The sequence below is a fragment of the Sinocyclocheilus grahami genome, unplaced genomic scaffold (genome assembly GCF_001515645.1).
Source record: "Sinocyclocheilus grahami isolate Dianchi unplaced genomic scaffold, SAMN03320097.WGS_v1.1 scaffold1702.1, whole genome shotgun sequence".
Classification (NCBI taxonomy): Eukaryota; Metazoa; Chordata; class Actinopteri; order Cypriniformes; family Cyprinidae; genus Sinocyclocheilus; species Sinocyclocheilus grahami.
In genome coordinates, this window is record NW_015506881.1 from 87,661 (window position 1) to 111,688 (window position 24,028).

General features: G+C 40.6%; 1 protein-coding gene across 1 annotated transcript in view; it reads right to left on the reverse strand.

Moving 5' to 3' along the window:
• The window catches only part of LOC107572117 (pecanex-like protein 3), a 46,905-nt gene extending 25,286 nt beyond the window's left edge, over positions 1–21,619 (reverse strand). The window contains exons 1-34 of the mRNA XM_016258532.1: positions 21,614–21,619; positions 18,474–18,682; positions 18,151–18,256; positions 18,012–18,051; positions 17,803–17,892; positions 15,127–16,842; positions 14,500–14,799; positions 14,355–14,412; positions 14,139–14,280; positions 13,754–14,065; positions 13,559–13,591; positions 13,296–13,469; positions 12,859–13,264; positions 12,233–12,532; positions 12,088–12,145; positions 11,872–12,013; positions 11,487–11,798; positions 11,287–11,319; positions 11,026–11,197; positions 10,819–10,929; positions 10,444–10,535; positions 10,252–10,361; positions 10,045–10,150; positions 9,866–9,958; positions 9,499–9,649; positions 9,274–9,418; positions 8,930–9,107; positions 4,983–5,091; positions 4,547–4,676; positions 4,405–4,463; positions 4,092–4,307; positions 3,001–3,254; positions 2,686–2,916; positions 940–1,043 (exon numbers count right to left, since the gene is read on the reverse strand). Coding sequence (XP_016114018.1) covers positions 940–1,043; positions 2,686–2,916; positions 3,001–3,254; positions 4,092–4,307; positions 4,405–4,463; positions 4,547–4,676; positions 4,983–5,091; positions 8,930–9,107; positions 9,274–9,418; positions 9,499–9,649; positions 9,866–9,958; positions 10,045–10,150; positions 10,252–10,361; positions 10,444–10,535; positions 10,819–10,929; positions 11,026–11,197; positions 11,287–11,319; positions 11,487–11,798; positions 11,872–12,013; positions 12,088–12,145; positions 12,233–12,532; positions 12,859–13,264; positions 13,296–13,469; positions 13,559–13,591; positions 13,754–14,065; positions 14,139–14,280; positions 14,355–14,412; positions 14,500–14,799; positions 15,127–16,842; positions 17,803–17,892; positions 18,012–18,051; positions 18,151–18,256; positions 18,474–18,682; positions 21,614–21,619 — 6,698 coding nt within the window. The remainder of the gene's footprint in view (positions 1–939; positions 1,044–2,685; positions 2,917–3,000; positions 3,255–4,091; positions 4,308–4,404; positions 4,464–4,546; positions 4,677–4,982; positions 5,092–8,929; positions 9,108–9,273; positions 9,419–9,498; positions 9,650–9,865; positions 9,959–10,044; positions 10,151–10,251; positions 10,362–10,443; positions 10,536–10,818; positions 10,930–11,025; positions 11,198–11,286; positions 11,320–11,486; positions 11,799–11,871; positions 12,014–12,087; positions 12,146–12,232; positions 12,533–12,858; positions 13,265–13,295; positions 13,470–13,558; positions 13,592–13,753; positions 14,066–14,138; positions 14,281–14,354; positions 14,413–14,499; positions 14,800–15,126; positions 16,843–17,802; positions 17,893–18,011; positions 18,052–18,150; positions 18,257–18,473; positions 18,683–21,613) is intronic.
• Between the last annotated feature and the right edge of the window lie 2,409 nt (positions 21,620–24,028).

Below are 24,028 nucleotides of genomic sequence, written 5' to 3' on the forward strand. Positions count from 1 at the left end.
TTGCATCCTTTGTCTTGGCATAATGTTCAACCAAGTTTGGAGAAAATCACACAAATCCCCTTGGAGGAGTATCTAAAAAAATCAGAAACTAATTTTCCACACAAAAAAAAAGGTCACATTAAATGCAAAACAGCTGACTTATTGAGGGGTGGAGCTAATAATATCAGAGTGAAAGCTTTTTAGGTTGATGAGAACAATATGTGTACAAAGTTTCCAACATATTCAAGTTTGTACAATACATCAGGGCTCGACAATAAGGACTGCTCAATGGCCTGGGGCCAGCGTGAAAGGCGCTCGGGACAGTTGAAGGATTTGTCACTGGCCCAATCGGGCCACTGCTGCGTCGTCATGTTTCTAAGCCTTGCTAATTCAATCAATTTCTGTACCTGAACACCTACAAACATATCTTTTAATTTGTATCTTTGTTCTATATATTTAATTGTGCTATTGCTTGTAATTTGTTCATTTATTTTTATTTACTGATTGTTCGCTTGTCTTTAATAATGTTTGAGCTTTATATTTCTTAGGCTAGTAGTTTTTGCTGTGGTATTGAAATTGGAATCGAGAATTGTAAAATTTAATTGGTATTTAAATTTTTGGTGTTATATAAGCTTATTTATTTGAATAAAAGATAACATTGGTCAAAAAAATTATAACAGCAACTATTTTTTTGTGGCAGGGTTAGTGAAAATGTTGGCAGGGCAAGTAAAATTTTGAACCACTGGCCCGACCAGGCCAGTAGAAAAGATCCTTAGTATTGAGTCCTGTACATACACATCCTGTATTTACCGCATAAAATTTGGGCATGCAGCAGTAGAAACACTATTCTTGCATGTCTTGCATGCAAAAAAAATTGTTGCATGTGTGAATTGTAACATAATTGTAACTTATTTAAATAACATAAGAATAAAAAATGCTGTAAATGGTTTAAACCCTTACCTGGCTGACATGCTGTGTGAGGCAGTGCCCAGAGCTCGACGGCCCAGAATACACAACCCAAAACACAGTGTGACCAGAGGGGAATCCTTCTCACTCTCAACTGGCTGTAACAGAAGACAAAACTAAATTAAAGTTGCAAGCAGCGTTGAAAGGGCCCTCGCACCTGGAGCCACCTCCACCCAGTGGCCTTAGGAAAACAGTGAACGCTGGGCAATATGCATTTAAAGTGGTAAATATAGGAGGAGTATGCCAAAGTCATTTATATGTGCCAAACTTCCTGCTGCCAGTTGGTGGTGCTATGACTATAACTGAATATTGGTATGTAGACGTCTTCAGACCAGGACGTTTATCAAACATATGAAGTTTGGTGCAGATTGAACACAGTATGTATGAGTTAGTGTAAAGCATGACATATCCTGTTGCCAACAGGTGGTGCTATGACTATAACTGAATATTGGTATGTAGACGTCTTCAGGCCAGAACGCTTATCAAACGTGAAGTTTGGGGCAGATCGGACATTGCATGTTTAAGTTGGTGGAAAACAAGTAATTTCCTGTTGCCAGCAGGTGGTGCTATGATTATAACTGCCCATTTTTGCTGAGACACCCGACAGTGAACGCTGGGCAATATGCATTTAAAGTGGTAAGATTGAACACAGTATGCCAAAGTCATTTATATGTGCCAAACTTCCTGCTGCCAGTTGGTGGTGCTATGACTATAACTGAATATTGGTATGTAGACGTCTTCAGGCCAGAATGCTTATCAAACGTGAAGTTTGGGGCAGATCGGACATTGCATGTTTAAGTTGGTGGAAAACAAGTAATTTCCTGTTGCCAGCAGGTGGTGCTATGATTATAACTGCCCATTTTTGCTGAGACACCCGGAGAGCAGTTGGGGGTTCGGTGCCTTCCTCAAGGGTCTCACCTCAGTCGTGGTATTGACGGTGGAAGAGAGCGCTGTACATTCACTCCCCCCACCTACAATCCCTGCCGGTACTGAGACTCGAACATGCTATCTTTGGGTTACAAGTAAGACTCTCTAACCATTAGGCCACGTATTGGAATACTGAGTTATAGCAACTTCCTGTTTAATGGTGAAAGATTGAAATTTGTCAGGCTGCCAATTCTGAAACCCATATCAGATGTAAATTTTTGCCAGTTCTGAGAGTGCAAAGTTTCCTGAGTTTGATCAGGTTTACGGTACATTCACACAGGGCGTCAGTGTTAACACTTCTCACTTTGAATGGGTGACACTCTACTTTGAATGGGTGACGTCATGCGTTGCCGAACTGAATTGTGGGACCGTCGGGCGTCACGTCACTGGCATTGCTCGCAGCAGAAGTTGAAAATTTCGCAACTTTTCAAGCGCCAACAGAGGCATCAGCCAATCAGATCACCTTATGCAAATAGCCTAGCTCAGGCGCTAGCCAATTACAGTCCAATGTAATTGGCTGTTGTCACTATGACTATCGCGTCAGCGCCAAGTTTCAGACACGCCCTCAGTCAAGCGTTGACGCCAATGCCCCGTGTGAATGTACTGTTAGGCCCTTAAAAATGCGATTCACTTTGAAGAATAATAATAAAGCACCATTGGCGCTCGGGCCCAAAATACACAGTGAGTTACATTTTTGATTCCCGAATGTGTTTGTCAGTCAAATCATCAAATCAAGTCAAGTCACAAATCACAAGTCAGCAACAGTCAACAGCAAAGCATTAAATAAGTGAGACAAGGCCATCTTTAAAATACCGTTTGTCTGCGGCTGTTGCAGTATTTAATCCACTCCAGGTACACTAGACAGAAGGAAGACGGAGTGATGCCGGAAGCACGGTGGTCGTAGTCTTCATCTATGTTCAGGTTGAAGGTGGGGTCACTATCCACGTAGGAAGGGCTGAGGCAAGGCCGCAACGCTTCCTGCACTGTCTCATTGGCCAACCACTCCTCCAGTTTGGGAGAGCGGGTCACATAGTAGATGATACTCTGTGGAGAAGAAACTTGGATCATTGCTCTGCATCTCAAGACAGTGGAGGTTTTATTTGAGTCGCTCGTCTGAGAGGAGCTGACCTTGACATAATATGTGATGAGAATTTTGCGCAGGTCGAATACTTGAAGCATGGAAGCTGCATTGTTGTCGCTAATGCTGTAGCCCTCCAGGACGTATTTGGTGGCGGCCACCTCCCAAGCCAACCAGCGCTGACCAAAGGCCGCGTTGAAGGAGAGCATGTGGGGGAGATGACCTGGCTCACAGCAGCAACAGCCTTCATCTTCCTCCACCCCTTCAGTGATCGCCTCCACCTCCCTCTGCTGGCAATATGTTCCTGAAAACACACGGTCATTCAAGGAAAAAAAAAAAAGAAGAAGAATGGAAAAAAATTGTTCAAGCCAAATGAGTTGCAGCTAAACATGAATATATTAAGTATCTGAAAGCATTTTATGCACCAAAACTATTCATATTATTCAACTCCACTGCCAAATTATTATTTAAAAAGTTTTTTCTTGTCACAAAAAAAAAAATTCTGAAAAAATTTATGAAAAAAAAAAAAGATTGGTCACTGAAATATAAAATTTTAGATACAGTGTAAATCATGCTTTTAGACGTCTTAAGGCTGAAATACACTGCATGACTTTCGGAGGATATCAAACGTCTGATATTTTGAGCCGATTTCAGAACACATTATCATTTGTCATGTGCCTCCTAGCAACAAAGCACATTTCTGTGCAAGTTTGTTGTGTTCAGAATGACTTAAAGGTCAGATAGTGTGTGACCCTAAGTCATTTAGTGTTTTTCTCTCTAACCATTTACAAAGTTGGCAAGTTTATGACACCTAAGCCTGGTTTCACAGACAGGGCTTAGGTTACGCCAGGATTAGGCCATAGTTCAATTAGGCCATTTAAGTGTCTTTTATAAATGTGCCTTAGAAAAATAACATTACTCGTGTGCATCTTGAGACAAAACAATGGTACGGACATATTTTAAGATGTTTCTTCTAAGTTTCTTTCAGGTAAAACAACCCAGACATGCATTATAGTCTGGGACTAGGCTTAAACCTTGTCTGTGAAACCAGGGGCTAGTGTTTTAAAAGTCATGTAGTGTATTCCAGTGTTTAGGGAAAATAGTGGTGAATTTTGTTCCAATCCCTCTCCTGTTGGCTCACCTCTGAACTCCAAGCCTCTGAGCTGGAAAGTGATGAGGCCGTTGCCGATCTCAATGATGTGTACGAGAGCATTGAGGTAGTCGGAGGCCAGGATGAAGCAGTCTCCGGTGCTGTAGTTTCCCCAGCGGCCCAGCAGAAGGTCCCCACACAGCGAGTGCTGCAAAGAGCGCGTCAAATGCTCGTAGAAGATAGAGTTCAAGTTGTTATCATCAGCACCTATCCAAGCGTTAAATAAAGGGGAGAATTAGAGAATAGATTAAGAGGACAGCAGATAGATGAAAGGTCTGTATTACTCCAATACAATATTACGTACCAGGGTTGCGGTCCAGCTGTGTGGCCAGACGTGTGTTGGAGTGATCCACTCGTTTGGTGCTGAAGGACAAAATGGTATTTAAAGGTTCAAGTTACGTCTTCAAACATTTTCAGCTAACTGCTGGAGATTTCTGAAGGCTTACTTGTAGTCTCGCTCCCAGAACTTCACAGGCCGGGTGTATGAAGTAACGAAAACAGCGCTGCCCAGCACAGGGTTGAGAGGAGTGGAAAATAGAGCTGAAAACACAGCTTGCACAAACAGCATGGCTGAGTCTGAGCGCAAAACTAGAGTTAAGGGGCATTTATGAAAAACAAATGTAGGGCAAGACCCTTTAAACATGCTGAATGTGGAGAAAAATATATATTTATAAATTTATAAAGACTGACAAAAAGCAACTGAACCAAGAGTGAAAACTGCCTAAAGGAGCTAAGGAGGAACATGTGGCCCAGAGCAAAATCAATTGTACAAATGTTCTATAGAAAATGGCAGCATTCCCATTGAGCACAAATTAAGAAGAACTGGCAAAGTTATGAGATCAGCATTCAGGTCTGTGTGAGAGTAACGGTGGAAAAGGATACGGGGAACGGCGAATGGCTGAGCGAAGGCGTGGAAAGCAGAACCCCATGTGATCTGCCAAGGTGCAATGTAGGTCAGCACAAAACGCAGCTTATACAGCAGATCCCACAGCTGCTCACATACAGGAAAGATGACAGCAACATCAGTCTTCATCTTTTGCTTGACAAACCCACACTCCAGTAAGAGTATAAGTTACACAGTACATTCAAACCTTTAAAAAGGTCACATAAATAGCATATATACATTATGTATCCATATCCTAAACATTTCCTAAAGGGAATATTTTGGTCTTTTGGAATAACAATTACACCAGAACCATTTAGAATTAACAAGTGAAGATAAAAAGTGTTATAATGGTGAAAACCTTAAAAGAAATGGAGGCCAGATACATGATTTGCATATAATAAATGCTTTCCTTATAAATTAATTCAAATTTTAATAACGATGATTAAAAAAAAAACATGTCAACAGACACATTGTGTCAACTACTTATTTATACACACAATACCGTTCAAAGGTCTGGGGTCAGTAAGGTTTGTTTTTAAAAATTTTTTAATAAATTTATTCAGCAAGAACGCATTAATTTGATCAAAAGTGACAGTAATAGCCATTTGTTACAAAAGATTTCCTTTTAAAATAATAAATGTTATTCTTTTCTTAAAAGAATGCTGAAAAAAGTATGTTTCCATAAAAATATTAAGCAGCACAACTGTTTTTAACAATAATAAGAAATGTTTCTTGAGCACCAAATCAGCATATTAGAATGATTTATGGAGGACCATGTGACACTGAAGACTGGAGTAATGGCTGCTGAAAATTCAGCTTTAGCATCACAGGAATAAATTACATTTGAAAATAAAAAGTTAATTTTGTATTTTATAAAGTTTCACAATATTACTGCTTTACCGCTTAAAGGGGTAGTTCACCCAAAAATGAAAATTACAATCATTTAAATTAATGCATTTAGCAGACGCTTTTATCCAAAGCGACTTACAGTGCATTCAGGCTACACATTTTTTATCAGTATGTGTGTTCCCTGGGAATTGAACCCACGACCTTTGTACTGCTAACGTAATGCTCTACCACTGAGCCACAGGAACTTTACTTACTTATTATATTATATATTATATGTTGGACCACAAAAGGAAATTTTTATTAATCTTGATTTTTCACAACTTGTGTGCTTTTCCTGTGCAAGTTGGAGTCAACTGCTGTGCTAATAATCTCATAAATGTGCAGTCGTGCACACAGACCATGCCAAGGTCAGGATATTCATTAAATAATACGTTAAATTTCAGTTTATTTCTCACCAAACCCTATCATATACCCCCCCAAACACTTGGAATCTATGGCACATGTCGCATGGGACCACTCTGTGATACTTTTGTGGCTTTTTTTAAAAGCTTGATGCTGATCGCCATACACTGCCATTGTATGGAAAAGCACGTGCACGTCCTTTTGTGGTCCAAAAAAGACACAAAAAATTTACAGCATTAAAAACAACACAAAGGTGAATAAATGATTTAATTTTCATTTTAAATGTGATCAGATAAATGCAGCCCTTGTGAAAATTTCAAGAAAATTAAAAAAATCTGACCAAACATGCACTTTTGAATGGTAGTGTATATACAGAAGCCTTCGGAATGGTGGAAATGGTCATGTTACAAGTACTGAAATTGGCTCTCCTAAAGGCATCTCAGAGATTCAGATGTTGACAGACCTTGCTGAAGAGGATGGACATGCAGTAGTAGTCGAGGAGGAAGGTCTGTGAAAAGCGCGGGTAGTCGAATTGGAAGAAGAGGGCGGTGAAACACAGAGTGACATACTGCTGAGATGGGACACCGAAGGACGTACGAAGCAGCTTCATTCCAGCCACTGAGATGAATAGAGCACGGCCACTGAAGAACCAAATAAAAGATATCACTGTCTGAAAAGTCTGAGACCACATGGAAAACCCTGAATTCAAAATCTTTCAAAACAAGGATTAACATCAGCTAGTGTTGTGCTTTACTCTACACTAGGACTCAGAGAAATCTTGAGGATTCTGGATGTTCTTGTTCTTACTAGGCTCCAGGTTTGTCAGGGTTTTGGCTGACAGTGTGAGCTTCAGTGGTGAGGGAGTTGAGCACTACAGCTGGGTAGATGAAATACTTCTCCACACACTGCAGCCAAGCATACAGCTTCTCAAACCACATGAGCTGAGCAGCATCTGAGACAGAGAGAGATATGTCCGTCACACTTGTTCAGACTTTCAGACATTAGTTTGTTCGTGTAGTTTTGACTACTTACCTCGGACCTCAAACTGGCTGTATTCTCTGGAGCGCAGCACAGGGTGGGCCAAGCAGAACCAGGGCAGCTGTTTGCGGAGCTGAGGCAGGAGGTAGTGTGTGGTGAACCCCACCACCCCAGCCAAGATGTACAGGACGAAACTGAGAGCAGGCTGAAAAGTGGTGCAGGTGCATATTAAAACCCATTATGTATCCATATCCTAAACATTTCCTAAAGGGAATATTTTGGTCTTTTGGAATAACAATTACACCAGAACCATTTAGAATTAACAAGTGAAGATAAAAAGTGTTATAATGGTGAAAACCTTAAAAGAAATGGAGGCCAGATACATGATTTGCATATAATAAATGCTTTCCTTATAAATTAATTCAAATTTTAATAACGATGATTAAAAAAAAAACATGTCAACAGACACATTGTGTCAACTACTTATTTATACACACAATACCGTTCAAAGGTCTGGGGTCAGTAAGGTTTGTTTTTAAAAAAATTTTAATACATTTATTCAGCAAGAACGCATTAATTTGATCAAAAGTGACAGTAATAGCCATTTGTTACAAAAGATTTCCTTTTAAAATAATAAATGTTATTCTTTTCTTAAAAGAATGCTGAAAAAAGTATGTTTCCATAAAAATATTAAGCAGCACAACTGTTTTTAACAATAATAAGAAATGTTTCTTGAGCACCAAATCAGCATATTAGAATGATTTATGGAGGACCATGTGACACTGAAGACTGGAGTAATGGCTGCTGAAAATTCAGCTTTACAATCAAAGGAATAAATTACATTTGAAAATAAAAAGTTAATTTTGTATTTTATAAAGTTTCACAATATTACTGCTTTACCGCTTAAAGGGGTAGTTCACCCAAAAATGAAAATTACAATCATTTAAATTAATGCATTTAGCAGACGCTTTTATCCAAAGCGACTTACAGTGCATTCAGGCTACACATTTTTTATCAGTATGTGTGTTCCCTGGGAATTGAACCCACGACCTTTGTACTGCTAACGTAATGCTCTACCACTGAGCCACAGGAACTTTACTTACTTATTATATTATATATTATATGTTGGACCACAAAAGGAAATTTTTATTAATCTTGATTTTTCACAACTTGTGTGCTTTTCCTGTGCAAGTTGGAGTCAACTGCTGTGCTAATAATCTCATAAATGTGCAGTCGTGCACACAGACCATGCCAAGGTCAGGATATTCATTAAATAATACGTTAAATTTCAGTTTATTTCTCACCAAACCCTATCATATACCCCCCCAAACACTTGGAATCTATGGCACATGTCGCATGGGACCACTCTGTGATACTTTTGTGGCTTTTTTTAAAAGCTTGATGCTGATCGCCATACACTGCCATTGTATGGAAAAGCACGTGCACGTCCTTTTGTGGTCCAAAAAAGACACAAAAAATTTACAGCATTAAAAACAACACAAAGGTGAATAAATGATTTAATTTTCATTTTAAATGTGATCAGATAAATGCAGCCCTTGTGAAAATTTCAAGAAAATTAAAAAAATCTGACCAAACATGCACTTTTGAATGGTAGTGTATATACAGAAGCCTTCGGAATGGTGGAAATGGTCATGTTACAAGTACTGAAATTGGCTCTCCTAAAGGCATCTCAGAGATTCAGATGTTGACAGACCTTGCTGAAGAGGATGGACATGCAGTAGTAGTCGAGGAGGAAGGTCTGTGAAAAGCGCGGGTAGTCGAATTGGAAGAAGAGGGCGGTGAAACACAGAGTGACATACTGCTGAGATGGGACACCGAAGGACGTACGAAGCAGCTTCATTCCAGCCACTGAGATGAATAGAGCACGGCCACTGAAGAACCAAATAAAAGATATCACTGTCTGAAAAGTCTGAGACCACATGGAAAACCCTGAATTCAAAATCTTTCAAAACAAGGATTAACATCAGCTAGTGTTGTGCTTTACTCTACACTAGGACTCAGAGAAATCTTGAGGATTCTGGATGTTCTTGTTCTTACTAGGCTCCAGGTTTGTCAGGGTTTTGGCTGACAGTGTGAGCTTCAGTGGTGAGGGAGTTGAGCACTACAGCTGGGTAGATGAAATACTTCTCCACACACTGCAGCCAAGCATACAGCTTCTCAAACCACATGAGCTGAGCAGCATCTGAGACAGAGAGAGATATGTCCGTCACACTTGTTCAGACTTTCAGACATTAGTTTGTTCGTGTAGTTTTGACTACTTACCTCGGACCTCAAACTGGCTGTATTCTCTGGAGCGCAGCACAGGGTGGGCCAAGCAGAACCAGGGCAGCTGTTTGCGGAGCTGAGGCAGGAGGTAGTGTGTGGTGAACCCCACCACCCCAGCCAAGATGTACAGGACGAAACTGAGAGCAGGCTGAAAAGTGGTGCAGGTGCATATTAAAACCACAGCAATAATTTACCAAAAAAAAAACAAAAAAACACTTTTTTTTAGGGAAATTAGATTTGCTACAATTAACTAGACTTTCCACCTTTACAAGACTAGAAACGATGTTCAGTCCTTGGATGAGGACTAGTTCTCTCAACGAGACTATTAACATACTCAAAATCACATTCTAGACAGCCTACTGACCTGCAGAGCAATAAAGACGGTGCTGGCACTAATGGCGAAGGTGATAATGGCCATAAGAGGGCACATGACCAGATCTGAGTGAAGAGTCTCTTTCTGCAGAGTCAGAGAGAAGGGAGCCATTAAAAACCATTGAAACACCTATTTAGCAAAAGATAAATGCAAATGGAGAGTGCTTTTACCACAGAGTTGCGCAATTTCTCTGGAAGAGGGTCTTTAATCTCTAATGGGGGCTCTTCTGGTGTTCGGCTCTCTAGCTCTGGGAAGAACTTGGAGCGGACCAGAGACCTGCCCAGAGAACAGTGAAAAAACAGAACATCAGATGTCGATCACAGAGCTGATGGTGTAGTAAGATGACTGGAAAATCATGAATGTGTGGTGACGCTGACCAGAGGATGGTCAGGTCACTGCTCTGCCTGCTCAGATGATAGGACAAGGCCAGGAGGAGGCCACAGAACACAGAGAAGAGAACTGGGACATGTGCCTCTCCCCACGGAGCCTACACAAACACATAAAATTAGTAAAGGAAGCACCAATAAACAAAATTCTACTCTGAAAGAGACAAACAGATTCCCACTTACATTGATGGCACCAAGGCAAAATCCATAAACCAGAGCCGCCACCAATATACTGCGCAACAGACTATAGACTGAAGACAGGGGACTTGTGGTTGCTGAAACACACAAATGACAAGACATCACACTTGTGGTGCAAGGATGTACAGTATACCAGATCCCTAGGAATCCAATCCATGACTTTGGAGTTGCAAGCACCATGCTGTACCAGTTGAGCAGGACCATCATAGCAATGGCAGTAACACTTTACTATAAAGTTCCATTTGTAAGCATTATATAAAAATATTGCTCATTGTTAGTTTATATATTAACTAACATAAATGATGGGAACTTGTTAAGTGTTACTGCAATAGCATTAGTAATGTGTAATGCATGTCTCACCAGTTCCACCGAAAATGTGCATGTCCACCTGTTCCAACAAACACATAAGAAACGTGTTGACCTGAGGCAGAAGCCCAAACAGGAAGATGATGGGGAAACAGAGGGTGAACACTGTAAAAGAAAATGTATGAATTATTACGTTGTTATATTATGCACAACTCAATTACGAAAGGTTTAACAGCACTGGCTTTGAGTGAGTGAGCAGACCTATGAGCATGTCTCTAGCACAGAGCAGAAAGTGGGTGGAGAAGAAGGTGACCCCATAGAGGATGAAAGGCCGCATACTGTCTGAGTGGCCAACCAGGTCAAATACCGAGATCAGCACACAACACAAGCAGAAATACACTGGTCGGCTGTACACGATGATCCAGTTATGGCCCTGCAATGAAGACCACATTAAATGAATATTTCTGTTTGATTTCAGCTAGGCAGGTCCAAGTAAAGACGTACAAACAGTCATATACTCACATGCATCGGAGATGCCGCATCAGGCTGCACACTCTGAAATGGACCAGAAAAAAAGACTGATTAACATTAACACAAACACAACACCACTATCGGGACATGTGGATACTTTACAATGATCAAGAGATGCCAACACCTGAAAAGAGAGATAACAAATGCTAAAACAAACACAAATAGACCATTTTAAAAATGCTCACACTGACCTTTAGCAAGGAGTACTGACAGCTGGCAATGACTAGGCAGAACTGGAAGACCCAGATGTCCCTAAAGAAGCCCTGGAATAGCAACAAGAAGCCAAGAAACGCCACTAAGCTGGCCAACACCACCGAAAACACATTCTCCCCTACGCGTCGGTTCCTGTCCAGTAAGGCTAGCAAAGCAAGTCTGTCATAACAAACTCTTAGCCATTTCCCCGGCAGCACCCAGAAACGGTAATACTGTTTAGGCTTGGCCTTTTCCTCAATCATCAGCGTGTTCTCCTGGGATTCGTGAGGGGACTCATGATCTAGGTCAAACTACAAAGAAAATAGTCAAGACAGGATTGAAATGGAACATGTGTATTGACGATTTCGAAGAGTTAAGCCTCACCTCTGGCATATCCAGAGGCACCCTGCGGACCTGCATGCCCTGGAGGACCACCGGCCTGGGCTGCAGCATAGACAGCACTGGCGCCACCTCCTGTACATCAGTGGAGGTAAAGCTAGAGGACTGTGACTGTCGCTCTCGCTCCCTGTGCCAAAAAAAGGGGTTAAACACTGGGAGACTGGTGAATATCACCCCAATGGTAAAAGTTTTAAGACGTACTGGACTGGGTCCTCATATCCTCCACCAGCAGGTCCAAAAGTATAAGACCTCTTTACTCCTGAAATTAGATCCCTTTAATTAAAAAAAACAACCACAACTAAGCCAGAATTAAATTAGTGTCACTGAAGCACAAATGATTATTTACCACTCTCATCATAAAAGTAGTGCACAGCTCCCTCTGAGGTGTCATCAAAAGTGGATGCCTCGTGAACGCCGCTTCGGGGCAGTAGCAGCAAGGATGAGGCAGCGAAGTGCAAAGCAGAGGGGAGTGTTCGTGTGCGGGAGTGAGAGGAAGTCCGGACTCTCTGAAGGTCTTGAAGACTCGGAGGAGAGCCCATGGCAGAAGGGGGCGGGGTGGGGTTACTACCAGCATTATGACGCCTGCGAATGGCCTGCGTCCTTTTTACACTGCTCACAGAGTCACGTTTACTACCCTCCTCTGGGGCTGCATGGGCAAAAAGCAACCATTTTAATAAGCCAAAAAAAAAAAAACATTAAATATTCGCTAAAGCAGAAATTAGTTAATTAAATTAATTATTAAACAATAACAAAAAGGTAACATTTTTATATAATAAAACAATAAGTAAATAATAATAAACAAAAAAATAAATTCACAGGTGTGGTATCATGAGGATCTCACACAGCATGGGGAGAAAAAAAACACTTTAGTGAATAAAAAATAAAAATAATAATAATAATGAAAAAAAGAACAACACCGCAAATCACAAAACTAAATACGAATTATTAAGAATGAATCTGTTCGCTCTTCACCTCCTCCTACTGCCCCCTCTTCTAGCAGCTCTCCTGCCCTCCAGCCTGTCTGGTTCCCAGCCCAGGAGCCTCCAAGAGAGTCTAGCCTATGGTGGGCCCTGGAGAAGCCCTCTGAGTGCACTGTCCGAGCCTCCAGATCTGATTTAGAGATGGTGAGTGGACGTGGGGCAGGAGCAGAAGAAAGAGGTAAAGGAAGCATAGTAGACGCAAGGGTCCCTGTGTTGTTGGAGCCTCCACCGGCCCCATCCATGCTAAGCACTCTGGCATGAGTCTTGGCACTAGCTGTGCTGGCTGAGCGCTGAGCACTGCGAGAATGGGAGGGTCCTACTGTGTCAGGCTCCTCCCCCTCTCCAGGGCTAGGTAGATGAGGGGGGACAGGTTGGGAAGTGATGCCGATATTTGTCAGATCAGGGGACTGGCTTTGAGTGAGTGAGCAGACCTATGAGCATGTCTCTAGCACAGAGCAGAAAGTGGGTGGAGAAGAAGGTGACCCCATAGAGGATGAAAGGCCGCATACTGTCTGAGTGGCCAACCAGGTCAAATACCGAGATCAGCACACAACACAAGCAGAAATACACTGGTCGGCTGTACACGATGATCCAGTTATGGCCCTGCAATGAAGACCACATTAAATGAATATTTCTGTTTGATTTCAGCTAGGCAGGTCCAAGTAAAGACGTACAAACAGTCATATACTCACATGCATCGGAGATGCCGCATCAGGCTGCACACTCTGAAATGGACCAGAAGACTGATTAACATTAACACAAACACAACACCACTATCGGGACATGTGGATACTTTACAATGATCAAGAGATGCCAACACCTGAAAAGAGAGATAACAAATGCTAAAACAAACACAAATAGACCATTTTAAAAATGCTCACACTGACCTTTAGCAAGGAGTACTGACAGCTGGCAATGACTAGGCAGAACTGGAAGACCCAGATGTCCCTAAAGAAGCCCTGGAATAGCAACAAGAAGCCAAGAAACGCCACTAAGCTGGCCAACACCACCGAAAACACATTCTCCCCTACGCGTCGGTTCCTGTCCAGTAAGGCTAGCAAAGCAAGTCTGTCATAACAAACTCTTAGCCATTTCCCCGGCAGCACCCAGAAACGGTAATACTGTTTAGGCTTGGCCTTTTCCTCAATCATCAGCGTGTTCTCCTGGGATTCGTGAGGGGACTCATGATCTAGGTCAAACTACAAAGAAAATAGTCAAGACAGGATTGAAATGGAACATGTGTATTGACGATTTCGAAGAGTTAAGCCTCACCTCTGGCATATCCAGAGGCACCCTGCGGACCTGCATGCCCTGGAGGACCACCGGCCTGGGCTGCAGCATAGACAGCACTGGCGCCACCTCCTGTACATCAGTGGAGGTAAAGCTAGAGGACTGTGACTGTCGCTCTCGCTCCCTGTGCCAAAAAAAGGGGTTAAACACTGGGAGACTGGTGAATATCACCCCAATGGTAAAAGTTTTAAGACGTACTGGACTGGGTCCTCATATCCTCCACCAGCAGGTCCAAAAGTATAAGACCTCTTTACTCCTGAAATTAGATCCCTTTAATTAAAAAAAACAACCACAACTAAGCCAGAATTAAATTAGTGTCACTGAAGCACAAATGATTATTTACCACTCTCATCATAAAAGTAGTGCACAGCTCCCTCTGAGGTGTCATCAAAAGTGGATGCCTCGTGAACGCCGCTTCGGGGCAGTAGCAGCAAGGATGAGGCAGCGAAGTGCAAAGCAGAGGGGAGTGTTCGTGTGCGGGAGTGAGAGGAAGTCCGGACTCTCTGAAGGTCTTGAAGACTCGGAGGAGAGCCCATGGCAGAAGGGGGCGGGGTGGGGTTACTACCAGCATTATGACGCCTGCGAATGGCCTGCGTCCTTTTTACACTGCTCACAGAGTCACGTTTACTACCCTCCTCTGGGGCTGCATGGGCAAAAAGCAACCATTTTAATAAGCAAAAAAAAAAAAACACATTATATATTCACTAAAGCAGAAATTAGTTAATTAAATTAATTATTAAACAATAACAAAAAGGTAACATTTTTATATAATAAAACAATAAGTAAATAATAATAAACAAAAAAATAAATTCACAGGTGTGGTATCATGAGGATCTCACACAGCATGGGGAGAAAAAAAACACTTTAGTGAATAAAAAATAAAAATAATAATAATAATGAAAAAAAGAACAACACCGCAAATCACAAAACTAAATACGAATTATTAAGAATGAATCTGTTCGCTCTTCACCTCCTCCTACTGCCCCCTCTTCTAGCAGCTCTCCTGCCCTCCAGCCTGTCTGGTTCCCAGCCCAGGAGCCTCCAAGAGAGTCTAGCCTATGGTGGGCCCTGGAGAAGCCCTCTGAGTGCACTGTCCGAGCCTCCAGATCTGATTTAGAGATGGTGAGTGGACGTGGGGCAGGAGCAGAAGAAAGAGGTAAAGGAAGCATAGTAGACGCAAGGGTCCCTGTGTTGTTGGAGCCTCCACCGGCCCCATCCATGCTAAGGACTCTGGCATGAGTCTTGGCACTAGCTGTGCTGGCTGAGCGCTGAGCACTGCGAGAATGGGAGGGTCCTACTGTGTCAGGCTCCTCCCCCTCTCCAGGGCTAGGTAGATGAGGGGGGACAGGTTGGGAAGTGATGCCGATATTTGTCAGATCAGGGGAGTAGCAGGAGGTAGAGGAGCTAGAATCATCATCTTCATCTTCGTCGTCAGAGCTGAAGCGACGTTGGGATCCTAGACTAGAACCTGCACTCATGTCACTGCCATCATCTTCATCGCTGGAGTCCTCGAACAAGCTCTCACTGTAGGCTTTGGCACCTAGCCGACTGCGTACAGGGATGTAGTCTCGGTGTTGGCCACGGTTGTGGTGCCGGCGGTAGGAGCCACAGTCGAAACTGCTACTGCCAGCAGTGCCTCGTTTGCGGGGAGTTTTCCTGCGACCGGGTCGGTGACCCACACTGCCGCCGGCACGCAGCACTTTCAGATCTTTAGGTCGCACCACCTGCTGCTGCGCTTGCAGAGACGGTGGCTCTGCTAGGAGGTAGGAAGGGGCAGAGACTGGCAGAGCAGGCTCGGAGCAGACCAAGCCCAGTGTCAACCCTGATGGTACAGAGCAGGCCTGGCGCGGAGGAGGAAGAGGGGGTATGGTGATGCCACAATCAAGATCACAGGTCTCAGAAGGCCCACTGCTAGATGGCGAGGAGTCCTGCAAGGAGGGCTGTGCAATGTTCATAAGCAAAGGGGGAAGGTCCTCCCCCTCCACCAGAGTTCTGTCCAGGCCCTGCCCAGAGGAGAGCTCTTTGGAGGGTGAGCGTAGCAGCACGCTGTCTGACAGGTCATCTGTGTCACTACCACCCTGGAGCACATCTCCAGGCTGCTGATAGGGGCCTTTACCCTGAGGCAAAGCTGTGGAAGGAGCATTAGACACGGGTTTATGCGTCTGGCCCAGTGAAGGGCTCTCAAGCTGGGTTGAGTCCGTTTTCTCACTGCGGTAGCTACTGACTGTACTAAGAGTCTCTCTGTCTGTGGCTGCTCCACCTCCACTGAAGCAGCTGTCAGTGGAGCCTGCAGCCAGGGCCACCCCGGTGCGGCTGCCTGGGTGCTCAGCACCGGGGGCAAAAGTGACGGGGTCAAGGCCCAAGCCCAACAAGTTCTCACTTAGCTCTTCGCTCAAGCTACTCTTGATGAGAGGGCTGCGAGGAGCATCTCCCAGACTCTCAGACTCAGCTGAAGGTCCGAGGGGGGAGTAGCCTCCTAGACCCTCCCCATCGGGGCTCTGCTGAGATAGTTGCTCCACACCCCCATTATCCACCTGGTCCTTCTCATCTCCATCTTCTTGGCTGGATGGGGACGGCGGGGTGGAAGGACAATTTGTTGGGTGCAGGTTACTAAATCCTCCCGACAATACATTGCCCACACCAATTAGCTCTCTGTAATCCCCAGCCAAGCAGGATGGCGCCACACCTGGAACGACAAAAAACATGCAGTTACTACCGAGTACAGTAGAGATGTTTAGAGGCACATGCAGCATAATGTACTAATTATGAGATTTCACTAATTCATTGAGTTTAAGCTATTAATTTATTCAGTTAACCTAATTTATAATATTTTATAATAATATTTTGCAATAAACATGTAAAATACATTGTATACTTACCAATGAGTGTAAGCCAGTAGTTTTATTTATTTTTTTGATTGCACCAGACAATATTTCATGAAATAAGCAGTTAATTTTAAGTATAAAATCCTGAATCTTTGTGTTCTGATTTAAAAAAAAAAAACGTGTTTGCGTCAAAAGCTTATAATACTGTGATTAATCTCAAGAGCTGGTTGGTTATACTTTTTCTTTATTATGTGATAAAATGGAAGTAGTAACAGATCTTTTCTTCCATATTGTGAGTGTGGCTGGGACTGAGTGAAACTGATTATTTAAAAAGAAAAAAATGCAGTGCGGGCTTTTTTTCCACAACTGGATTTTGAGATGTGGTAGTTTTACTCAAAAATGAATGCAAGCTTGTGGTCGACTGCGCAGGGGCAGGGTTTAAAACAAAATAAATTATTGGAGAAGTCTTCTGTACAGCACCAGAGTTTTGTCTTTTTTCACCGGAAGATTACAACATTTTGATTAAACGTCAAAAAGCTTAAAAGTAAAAAACACAAAAAAAATAAAGGAAAAAATAAAATCAAATTATAATAAAACATACATAGACAAAGCATTCACAATAAGATACACAACATGCATTTACAAAATATATAAGGTGAATGTTAATTTCATATCAACTTTAAAATATTGTTGGAATTCTGATTTTACAAACAAAGGCTGCTGAAAAAAGTGGGTGGCCATTTTCGCACTCTGGATTAGAAGTTTAAGGAACAGTCCTATGCAGCTGTAATGTAGTGCATCTGTAAAGGGGTTGTTCTTACTAGTGTTGTCCTGAGAGTTGTGTCGAAGGACGTCTCTATATGCAGAGGTCACGATCACATTACTACTGCCCTGCATGAGCTCTTTAATATCTGGAATTTTAAAAATGATAAAATTCAGATAAGAATTGAAATGTAAGCATACCAGCTCATGTTAACAAACTATTTGGTTTAATTTATTTAAAAAAAGCAACAGTAACAACACAATGTACCCTTTGAGCCTCCAGGGTCTTCAAGCTGTGGTAAAAATTCCTGGGCAAAAGAAACGTTAACGAGTCAGAGGAAATTCCTACGAGTGAAGGAGAATAATGCTAAAGGACATGCAATGTTTGGCATTAACAATATTCTCACCGACACCTGGTTCAATCCAAACAGCGAGTGCTGGGAACTGCAGCGTACAGGAGGGGTGGAGTTCACCTTTCGGAATACTGTCATTTCCACGCCGACACTACTGTCCCTGTTGGCACAGGCATACCGACATGAGCTAAAACTGACCACAGCGGAGCGACTGCTTTATACCACCAACAGCTGTTCACCAACAACAAATCCCTAAAGAATGTCTGACTCAGTAGCATGATGCTTTAATGCTCTACAAACTGATGCTGCCTACTTGAGAGTCAGAAAAGTGTCAATGTAGTTTGACAACAAAATATAGTAAGGTAGTTACACGCTACCTGCGTTGGCTTCCGTCACGAGCACCAGAGCCTTCCTCTCCTTCTTCCACTCTATTGGGGTCTGTGGTGAACGAGGCCCGCCTCTTCTCCACAATCTCGCCCAGGTCAAACATGGCATGTAGTCGGAAGTTCACTGCTTTTATGGCCGTAAAGAAGGCCGCTATCACAGCGCAGTACACACCAGCCACGACTAAACTGGCAGGAAGGGCCTGAAAGAATGAAAGTGGGAGAATCACATCAATGTGCTTGCAAAAATTACAACCTCAATTTCATATTAGACACTGCTTCTTATGTAGACCAGCAAAATACAACTTTACCTAATGGTAAATGTATTCATTTATTGAGTTGTTTATGCTACGTCATTATATAAGTCTATTGTCATAGTATATAAGAGTAATTAACAAATTATTAATAAATTAATTAATAAACATTTAAAAGTACATAAGACAGACAAGATGCAACTGATCATAATCCTATGCTTTCTTGTAGACAATTAAACATCATTATAAAACTGAATAAACTGTTTGTCTGATGACATTAAAAGCTGTCAAGCTAAATAAAATGTTTAACAGTCAACTTAGGAGTGTTACAGGAGCGGCAGGTTCACCTTATAGTGAAAACACAAGTATCATAAGCGATGTCATAACATTTCATGTTTGTCCACATGCTTTGCTGTACTATTATCAACTTTTTGCCACACTTACAAAACAATGGACGCAAAGGAATGTGTTCCTGATGTCTCGCATCTATTTAAAGTTCATGTAAAGGCAATTCAGAAAATTGTTTCTAAGCACATTATAAATATTAGAAATTTACTACTGAAAACAGATTACAAAGACTAAACTATGTAGTACTAAATTTGTGGAGTTAAACAGTTTTTCACCATTTTTGTGTTCAGGATTTTTTTGGGCGGGCCTGAAATCATGTCTGGATGAAGCACTGGAACCACTGATTATGGCCCCTCCTCTAATCAGTGGTTTGCCCGCTCAATGGCAAGTTACTATCATTACCATTAGTTACAACAGCCTACAGTTTGCTAGCTATGACTTTGTCCCGTAAATGCATATTACCAAACATGTATGGCTGTGCAAATCCAATTAAGCTTCTAGAGGGAGCATCCATTCAGGTTGTAGCGGTATTTGACAGTTGAGAGAGGCGGCAGCTTTCTCAAGAGTGGGCATGGTTTCAACGCCGGCAACGTTTGAGAGCAGAGAATACTGCTTATTTTTTCAAGATTTTGATAACTTGGTGTTTGTTTTTTTTAATCATTCAAATTTGGCTGGGTGGTTAATGACATTTTTTCTGTGGCGTGACAAACTCAGAACACATAATATTGTGTTACATGGACTTTAATGACTGCTTCTTGTATATCTGATCAATAACATTCATTGTGCTTGTAAAGAGCTGTTACTTACATACTGTAAAACTTTAAAACATGCTACTGCCTTGAAAAGGAACTTTAATGAAAGTTAAAATACTGTTTTGTCTTTTAATCATGACAATTATACACACTACCTAAAGAAAGTTTGAGGTAAGTTTTTAAACTTAAAAACTTAAAAAGTTGTTTTAAATAAGGCTCTAATGCTCCCCAAGGCTGCATTTATTGGTTAAAAATACAGTAAAATCAGTAATACTGTGAAATATTATTACAATTTAAAATAACTTTTTCTATATGAATAGGCCTACATTTTAAAATGTAATTTATTCCTGTGATGTCAAAGATGAATTTTCATCAGTCACTACTCCAGTCTTAAAGGGTTTCATGATCGTTCCGATATAATTCTAATATGCTGATTTGTTGCACAAGAAACATTTCATATTGTCAATGTAAGAAAAATGATTTTCTGATTAACAATTTTGCAGAAAACATTTTTTCAGGATCCCACCACGAATAGTAAAGATAAGGTATAAAAAAACAATTTATTTAAAATACAAACAGTTTGTAACATTATAAATGTCTTTGCTGTCAATTTAATGCATCCTTGATGAACAGAAGCATTAATTTCTTAAAAAATAAATAAATACAAATTTGCCGCAAATATTTGGACAGTACTGTATGTATATTTCTACAAATTTTTTAGTTTGATGTTGCTTTGGTTGCCTTAAAAAATAGATTTCATAAAAAATATCACTTAAGTAGCTTCATAAAATCTGCTGACATGTGCAGCCGTCATGTGTCTTGACTAGGGTTGCAAAAAGGTGGAAAATTCCAGAAATTTTGGAAACTTTCCAGGATTTTTGGAACTATTCCAGGGATTTTTGGAAATTTTCCACCCCTTTGCAACCCTAGTCTTGACAAAGTTTCAGTCTCAACATCTTTCTAGAGTAAGACCAGCAGATAAGGAAAGTTTCTCAACATTAGTGACATTCCATCAGTATTACACACATTTTTCCAGAAACATGGACTGGTGGTTTTCTTTACCTGGGGAATTACCCAGTGGCATCCCAACTGCCCATTAGCCTACTGCTCACTGTCTGTTAGGTCTTTGTCTCGCTACCGCTACAGACCACTCTTTTTTTTTTTTTTGGCATAAAATTAGTTGTCTTAGCAGATACAACAAAAGAAAGTTTCAAATCTTGCTTGCCTATCAAACAGTGTCATTTCAGTGACATACGGGAAGTTTTTTTTTTGTACTCTTAATGCATTTCCTCTGGCAGGACAAGTGCACTAGCAGAAGTGAAAATTTGAGTTAATTCATAATATAAAGAGGGTGCAGAACAAAGAGAAAGAAAATGTGGGAGCCTCTTTCCCTTCAAGACCATAAAGGAAGAGTGTTGTTTAGAGACCCGACTACCTAGATCTGAGCAGTGCGACAGCAGAGGAATCTAAAGACATCTTTGTATTAGCAGTATGTGGAGTCTTCTGGAGTAGGAACCCGTCAATATATAAGACCAGATGATGAAATTGCCATGTAAGACAAGGGCTTGACTTCACAGCGTGAGAGTTCTTACAGGGGATAATACTTGATTTTCAGGCAGGAAAGACACTGTGAAATAATGGTTTTCGAATTACCAGTGGTCTAAGATGAAAAATGTTATGTTCAATATTAAAAATGAAAGTCTCAAACTTCTGACAACAATAAATAAAGTGGAGATTTCACAACATGGACGTCTTAAAGAGACTGTCATCAATTACTCACCTTCATGTTGCTCCAAACCCATAGGACTTTCTTACTATGAAACATAAAAAAACGAAATATTTTCTCCCATGAAAGGTCATACAGGTTTAGAACAACAATACTAATAACATTTTCATTTTTGGGTGACTTACACTCAAACGTTTGGGGTTGATAATATATATATATATATATATAACTCACCTTCATGTTGCTCCAAACCCATAGGACTTTCTTACTATGAAACATAAAAAAACGAAATATTTTCTCCCATGAAAGGTCATACAGGTTTAGAACAACAATACTAATAACATTTTCATTTTTGGGTGACTTACACTCAAACGTTTGGGGTTGATAATATATATATATATATATATATATATATGTTGATTTTTTAAATATTATGTTTTCGAAAGAAGTCTCTCATTAAAGCTACATTTATTTGATTGTAAATACAATAAAAACTGTTATATTGTGAAATATTATTACAATTTAAAATAACAGTTTTCTATTTGAATATATTTTAAAATAATTTTTTCATATGATGGCAAAGCTGAACCTTTCTCCAGTCTTCAGTGCCACATGATCCTTCAGAAATCATTCAAATCTCAGAAAACATTTCTTCTCGTTATTATGTTGAAACCCTCTTAATATCTTTGTGGAATCTGTAATACATTTTTCAGGATTCTTTGATGAAAAGAAAGTTTAAAAGATCCCAAACTTTTGAACGATAGTGTCAATCCCTTTAAGACAAATATTTGTAGAAATAAAAGAGACCACACTGACCAAATCAGTACGAAGTATAGAACCAATTGTATTTTTCCCTCTGTAATTGCACATATATTTAGATTTCATCTCACGGTAACACTTTACAATTACATTAAGAACGGGAATATACTTTGACCAGCATAGGTAAATGACAATTATATCTTAAAAGAACAAACAAAACAAAAACACAAACAGAAAAAAGCCCAGTCAATGACGTAAAAAAAAACCCAAATGTAAAATGGAGGTATGGCTAGGTGTAATGCTTCATCTTTTACCAAATTCAATAAAATCCCAAAACATTATTATTATTTTTTTCCCCCAGAATTTCACATTTGAAAATCACTTCGTGTTACTGAAGTAATATCTATTGTGAATAAATTTTTTTTTTCATTTGCAGAGAAAGGACTAAACAAAAACCTCTTTGTAATAACAAGGAATGTCAATTCAGGAAAAACATATTTTCAAGTGTGAGAAATATCTAGACGGTATACAGTTTTTTTTTTTCTTCCTTTTTTCCTCCTTTCCAGGAGGTGTCATTAGATACAAAAGTCTGGACACAAGGTTGTGCTGCTTTATCCATAAAAGCCTTGTCAGTTCGCTTCTTTTCACTTTCTTAGGTTTGGGAGGTGGTGAGCTGGCATCCCGATGAGAACGGGTTCCTTTTTTCCCCTCCTAGAAGAGATGCCATACAGTTCTGAAAATATGATTTCGCCTCCGTTCTCTTTATCCTGTTTGTTTTGTAGTCTCATTCGGATGGGTATTGGGCTGTAGTTTCACACCATAGAGAATATAGGAGGCAAGAGAAAGGGTTCTCGTAGTCTTGCGTATATCTTTCTCATGCCGGAGGACGAACGAGGACAAACACTCACACACACAAGCACACACACGCATACGTACTGTATGCTCGATACACACAAACCTGTCTCCTGAAGCGTTTTCAGCAATGTCCTGTATTTACATAGATACAACATCTTTTGTCCAAGCTGATGTTCAGTTCAGGACAGTCCCACTTTCTGAGGTCTCTTTTGTCCGCGTCGTGCTCGCCCATGGTGCTATGAATCCCTCCGGGTGAGATGAGGGTTATCAACTTTATGTAATTCATATAAAAAAAACTCTCATGGAAAGCTGAATGTGAATGCATCATGCATGGAACACAATTAGTAGCCTAACAGATCACAATGTTTCGGCACCATGAAGAGAGAGAGAGGTTGATAATATATATATATATATATATATTTGTTGATTTTTTAAATATTATGTTTTCGAAAGAAGTCTCTCATTAAAGCTACATTTATTTGATTGTAAATACAATAAAAACTGTTATATTGTGAAATATTATTACAATTTAAAATAACAGTTTTCTATTTGAATATATTTTAAAATAATTTTTTCATATGATGGCAAAGCTGAACCTTTCTCCAGTCTTCAGTGCCACATGATCCTTCAGAAATCATTCAAATCTCAGAAAACATTTCTTCTCGTTATTATGTTGAAACCCTCTTAATATCTTTGTGGAATCTGTAATACATTTTTCAGGATTCTTTGATGAAAAGAAAGTTTAAAAGATCCCAAACTTTTGAACGATAGTGTCAATCCCTTTAAGACAAATATTTGTAGAAATAAAAGAGACCACACTGACCAAATCAGTACGAAGTATAGAACCAATTGTAT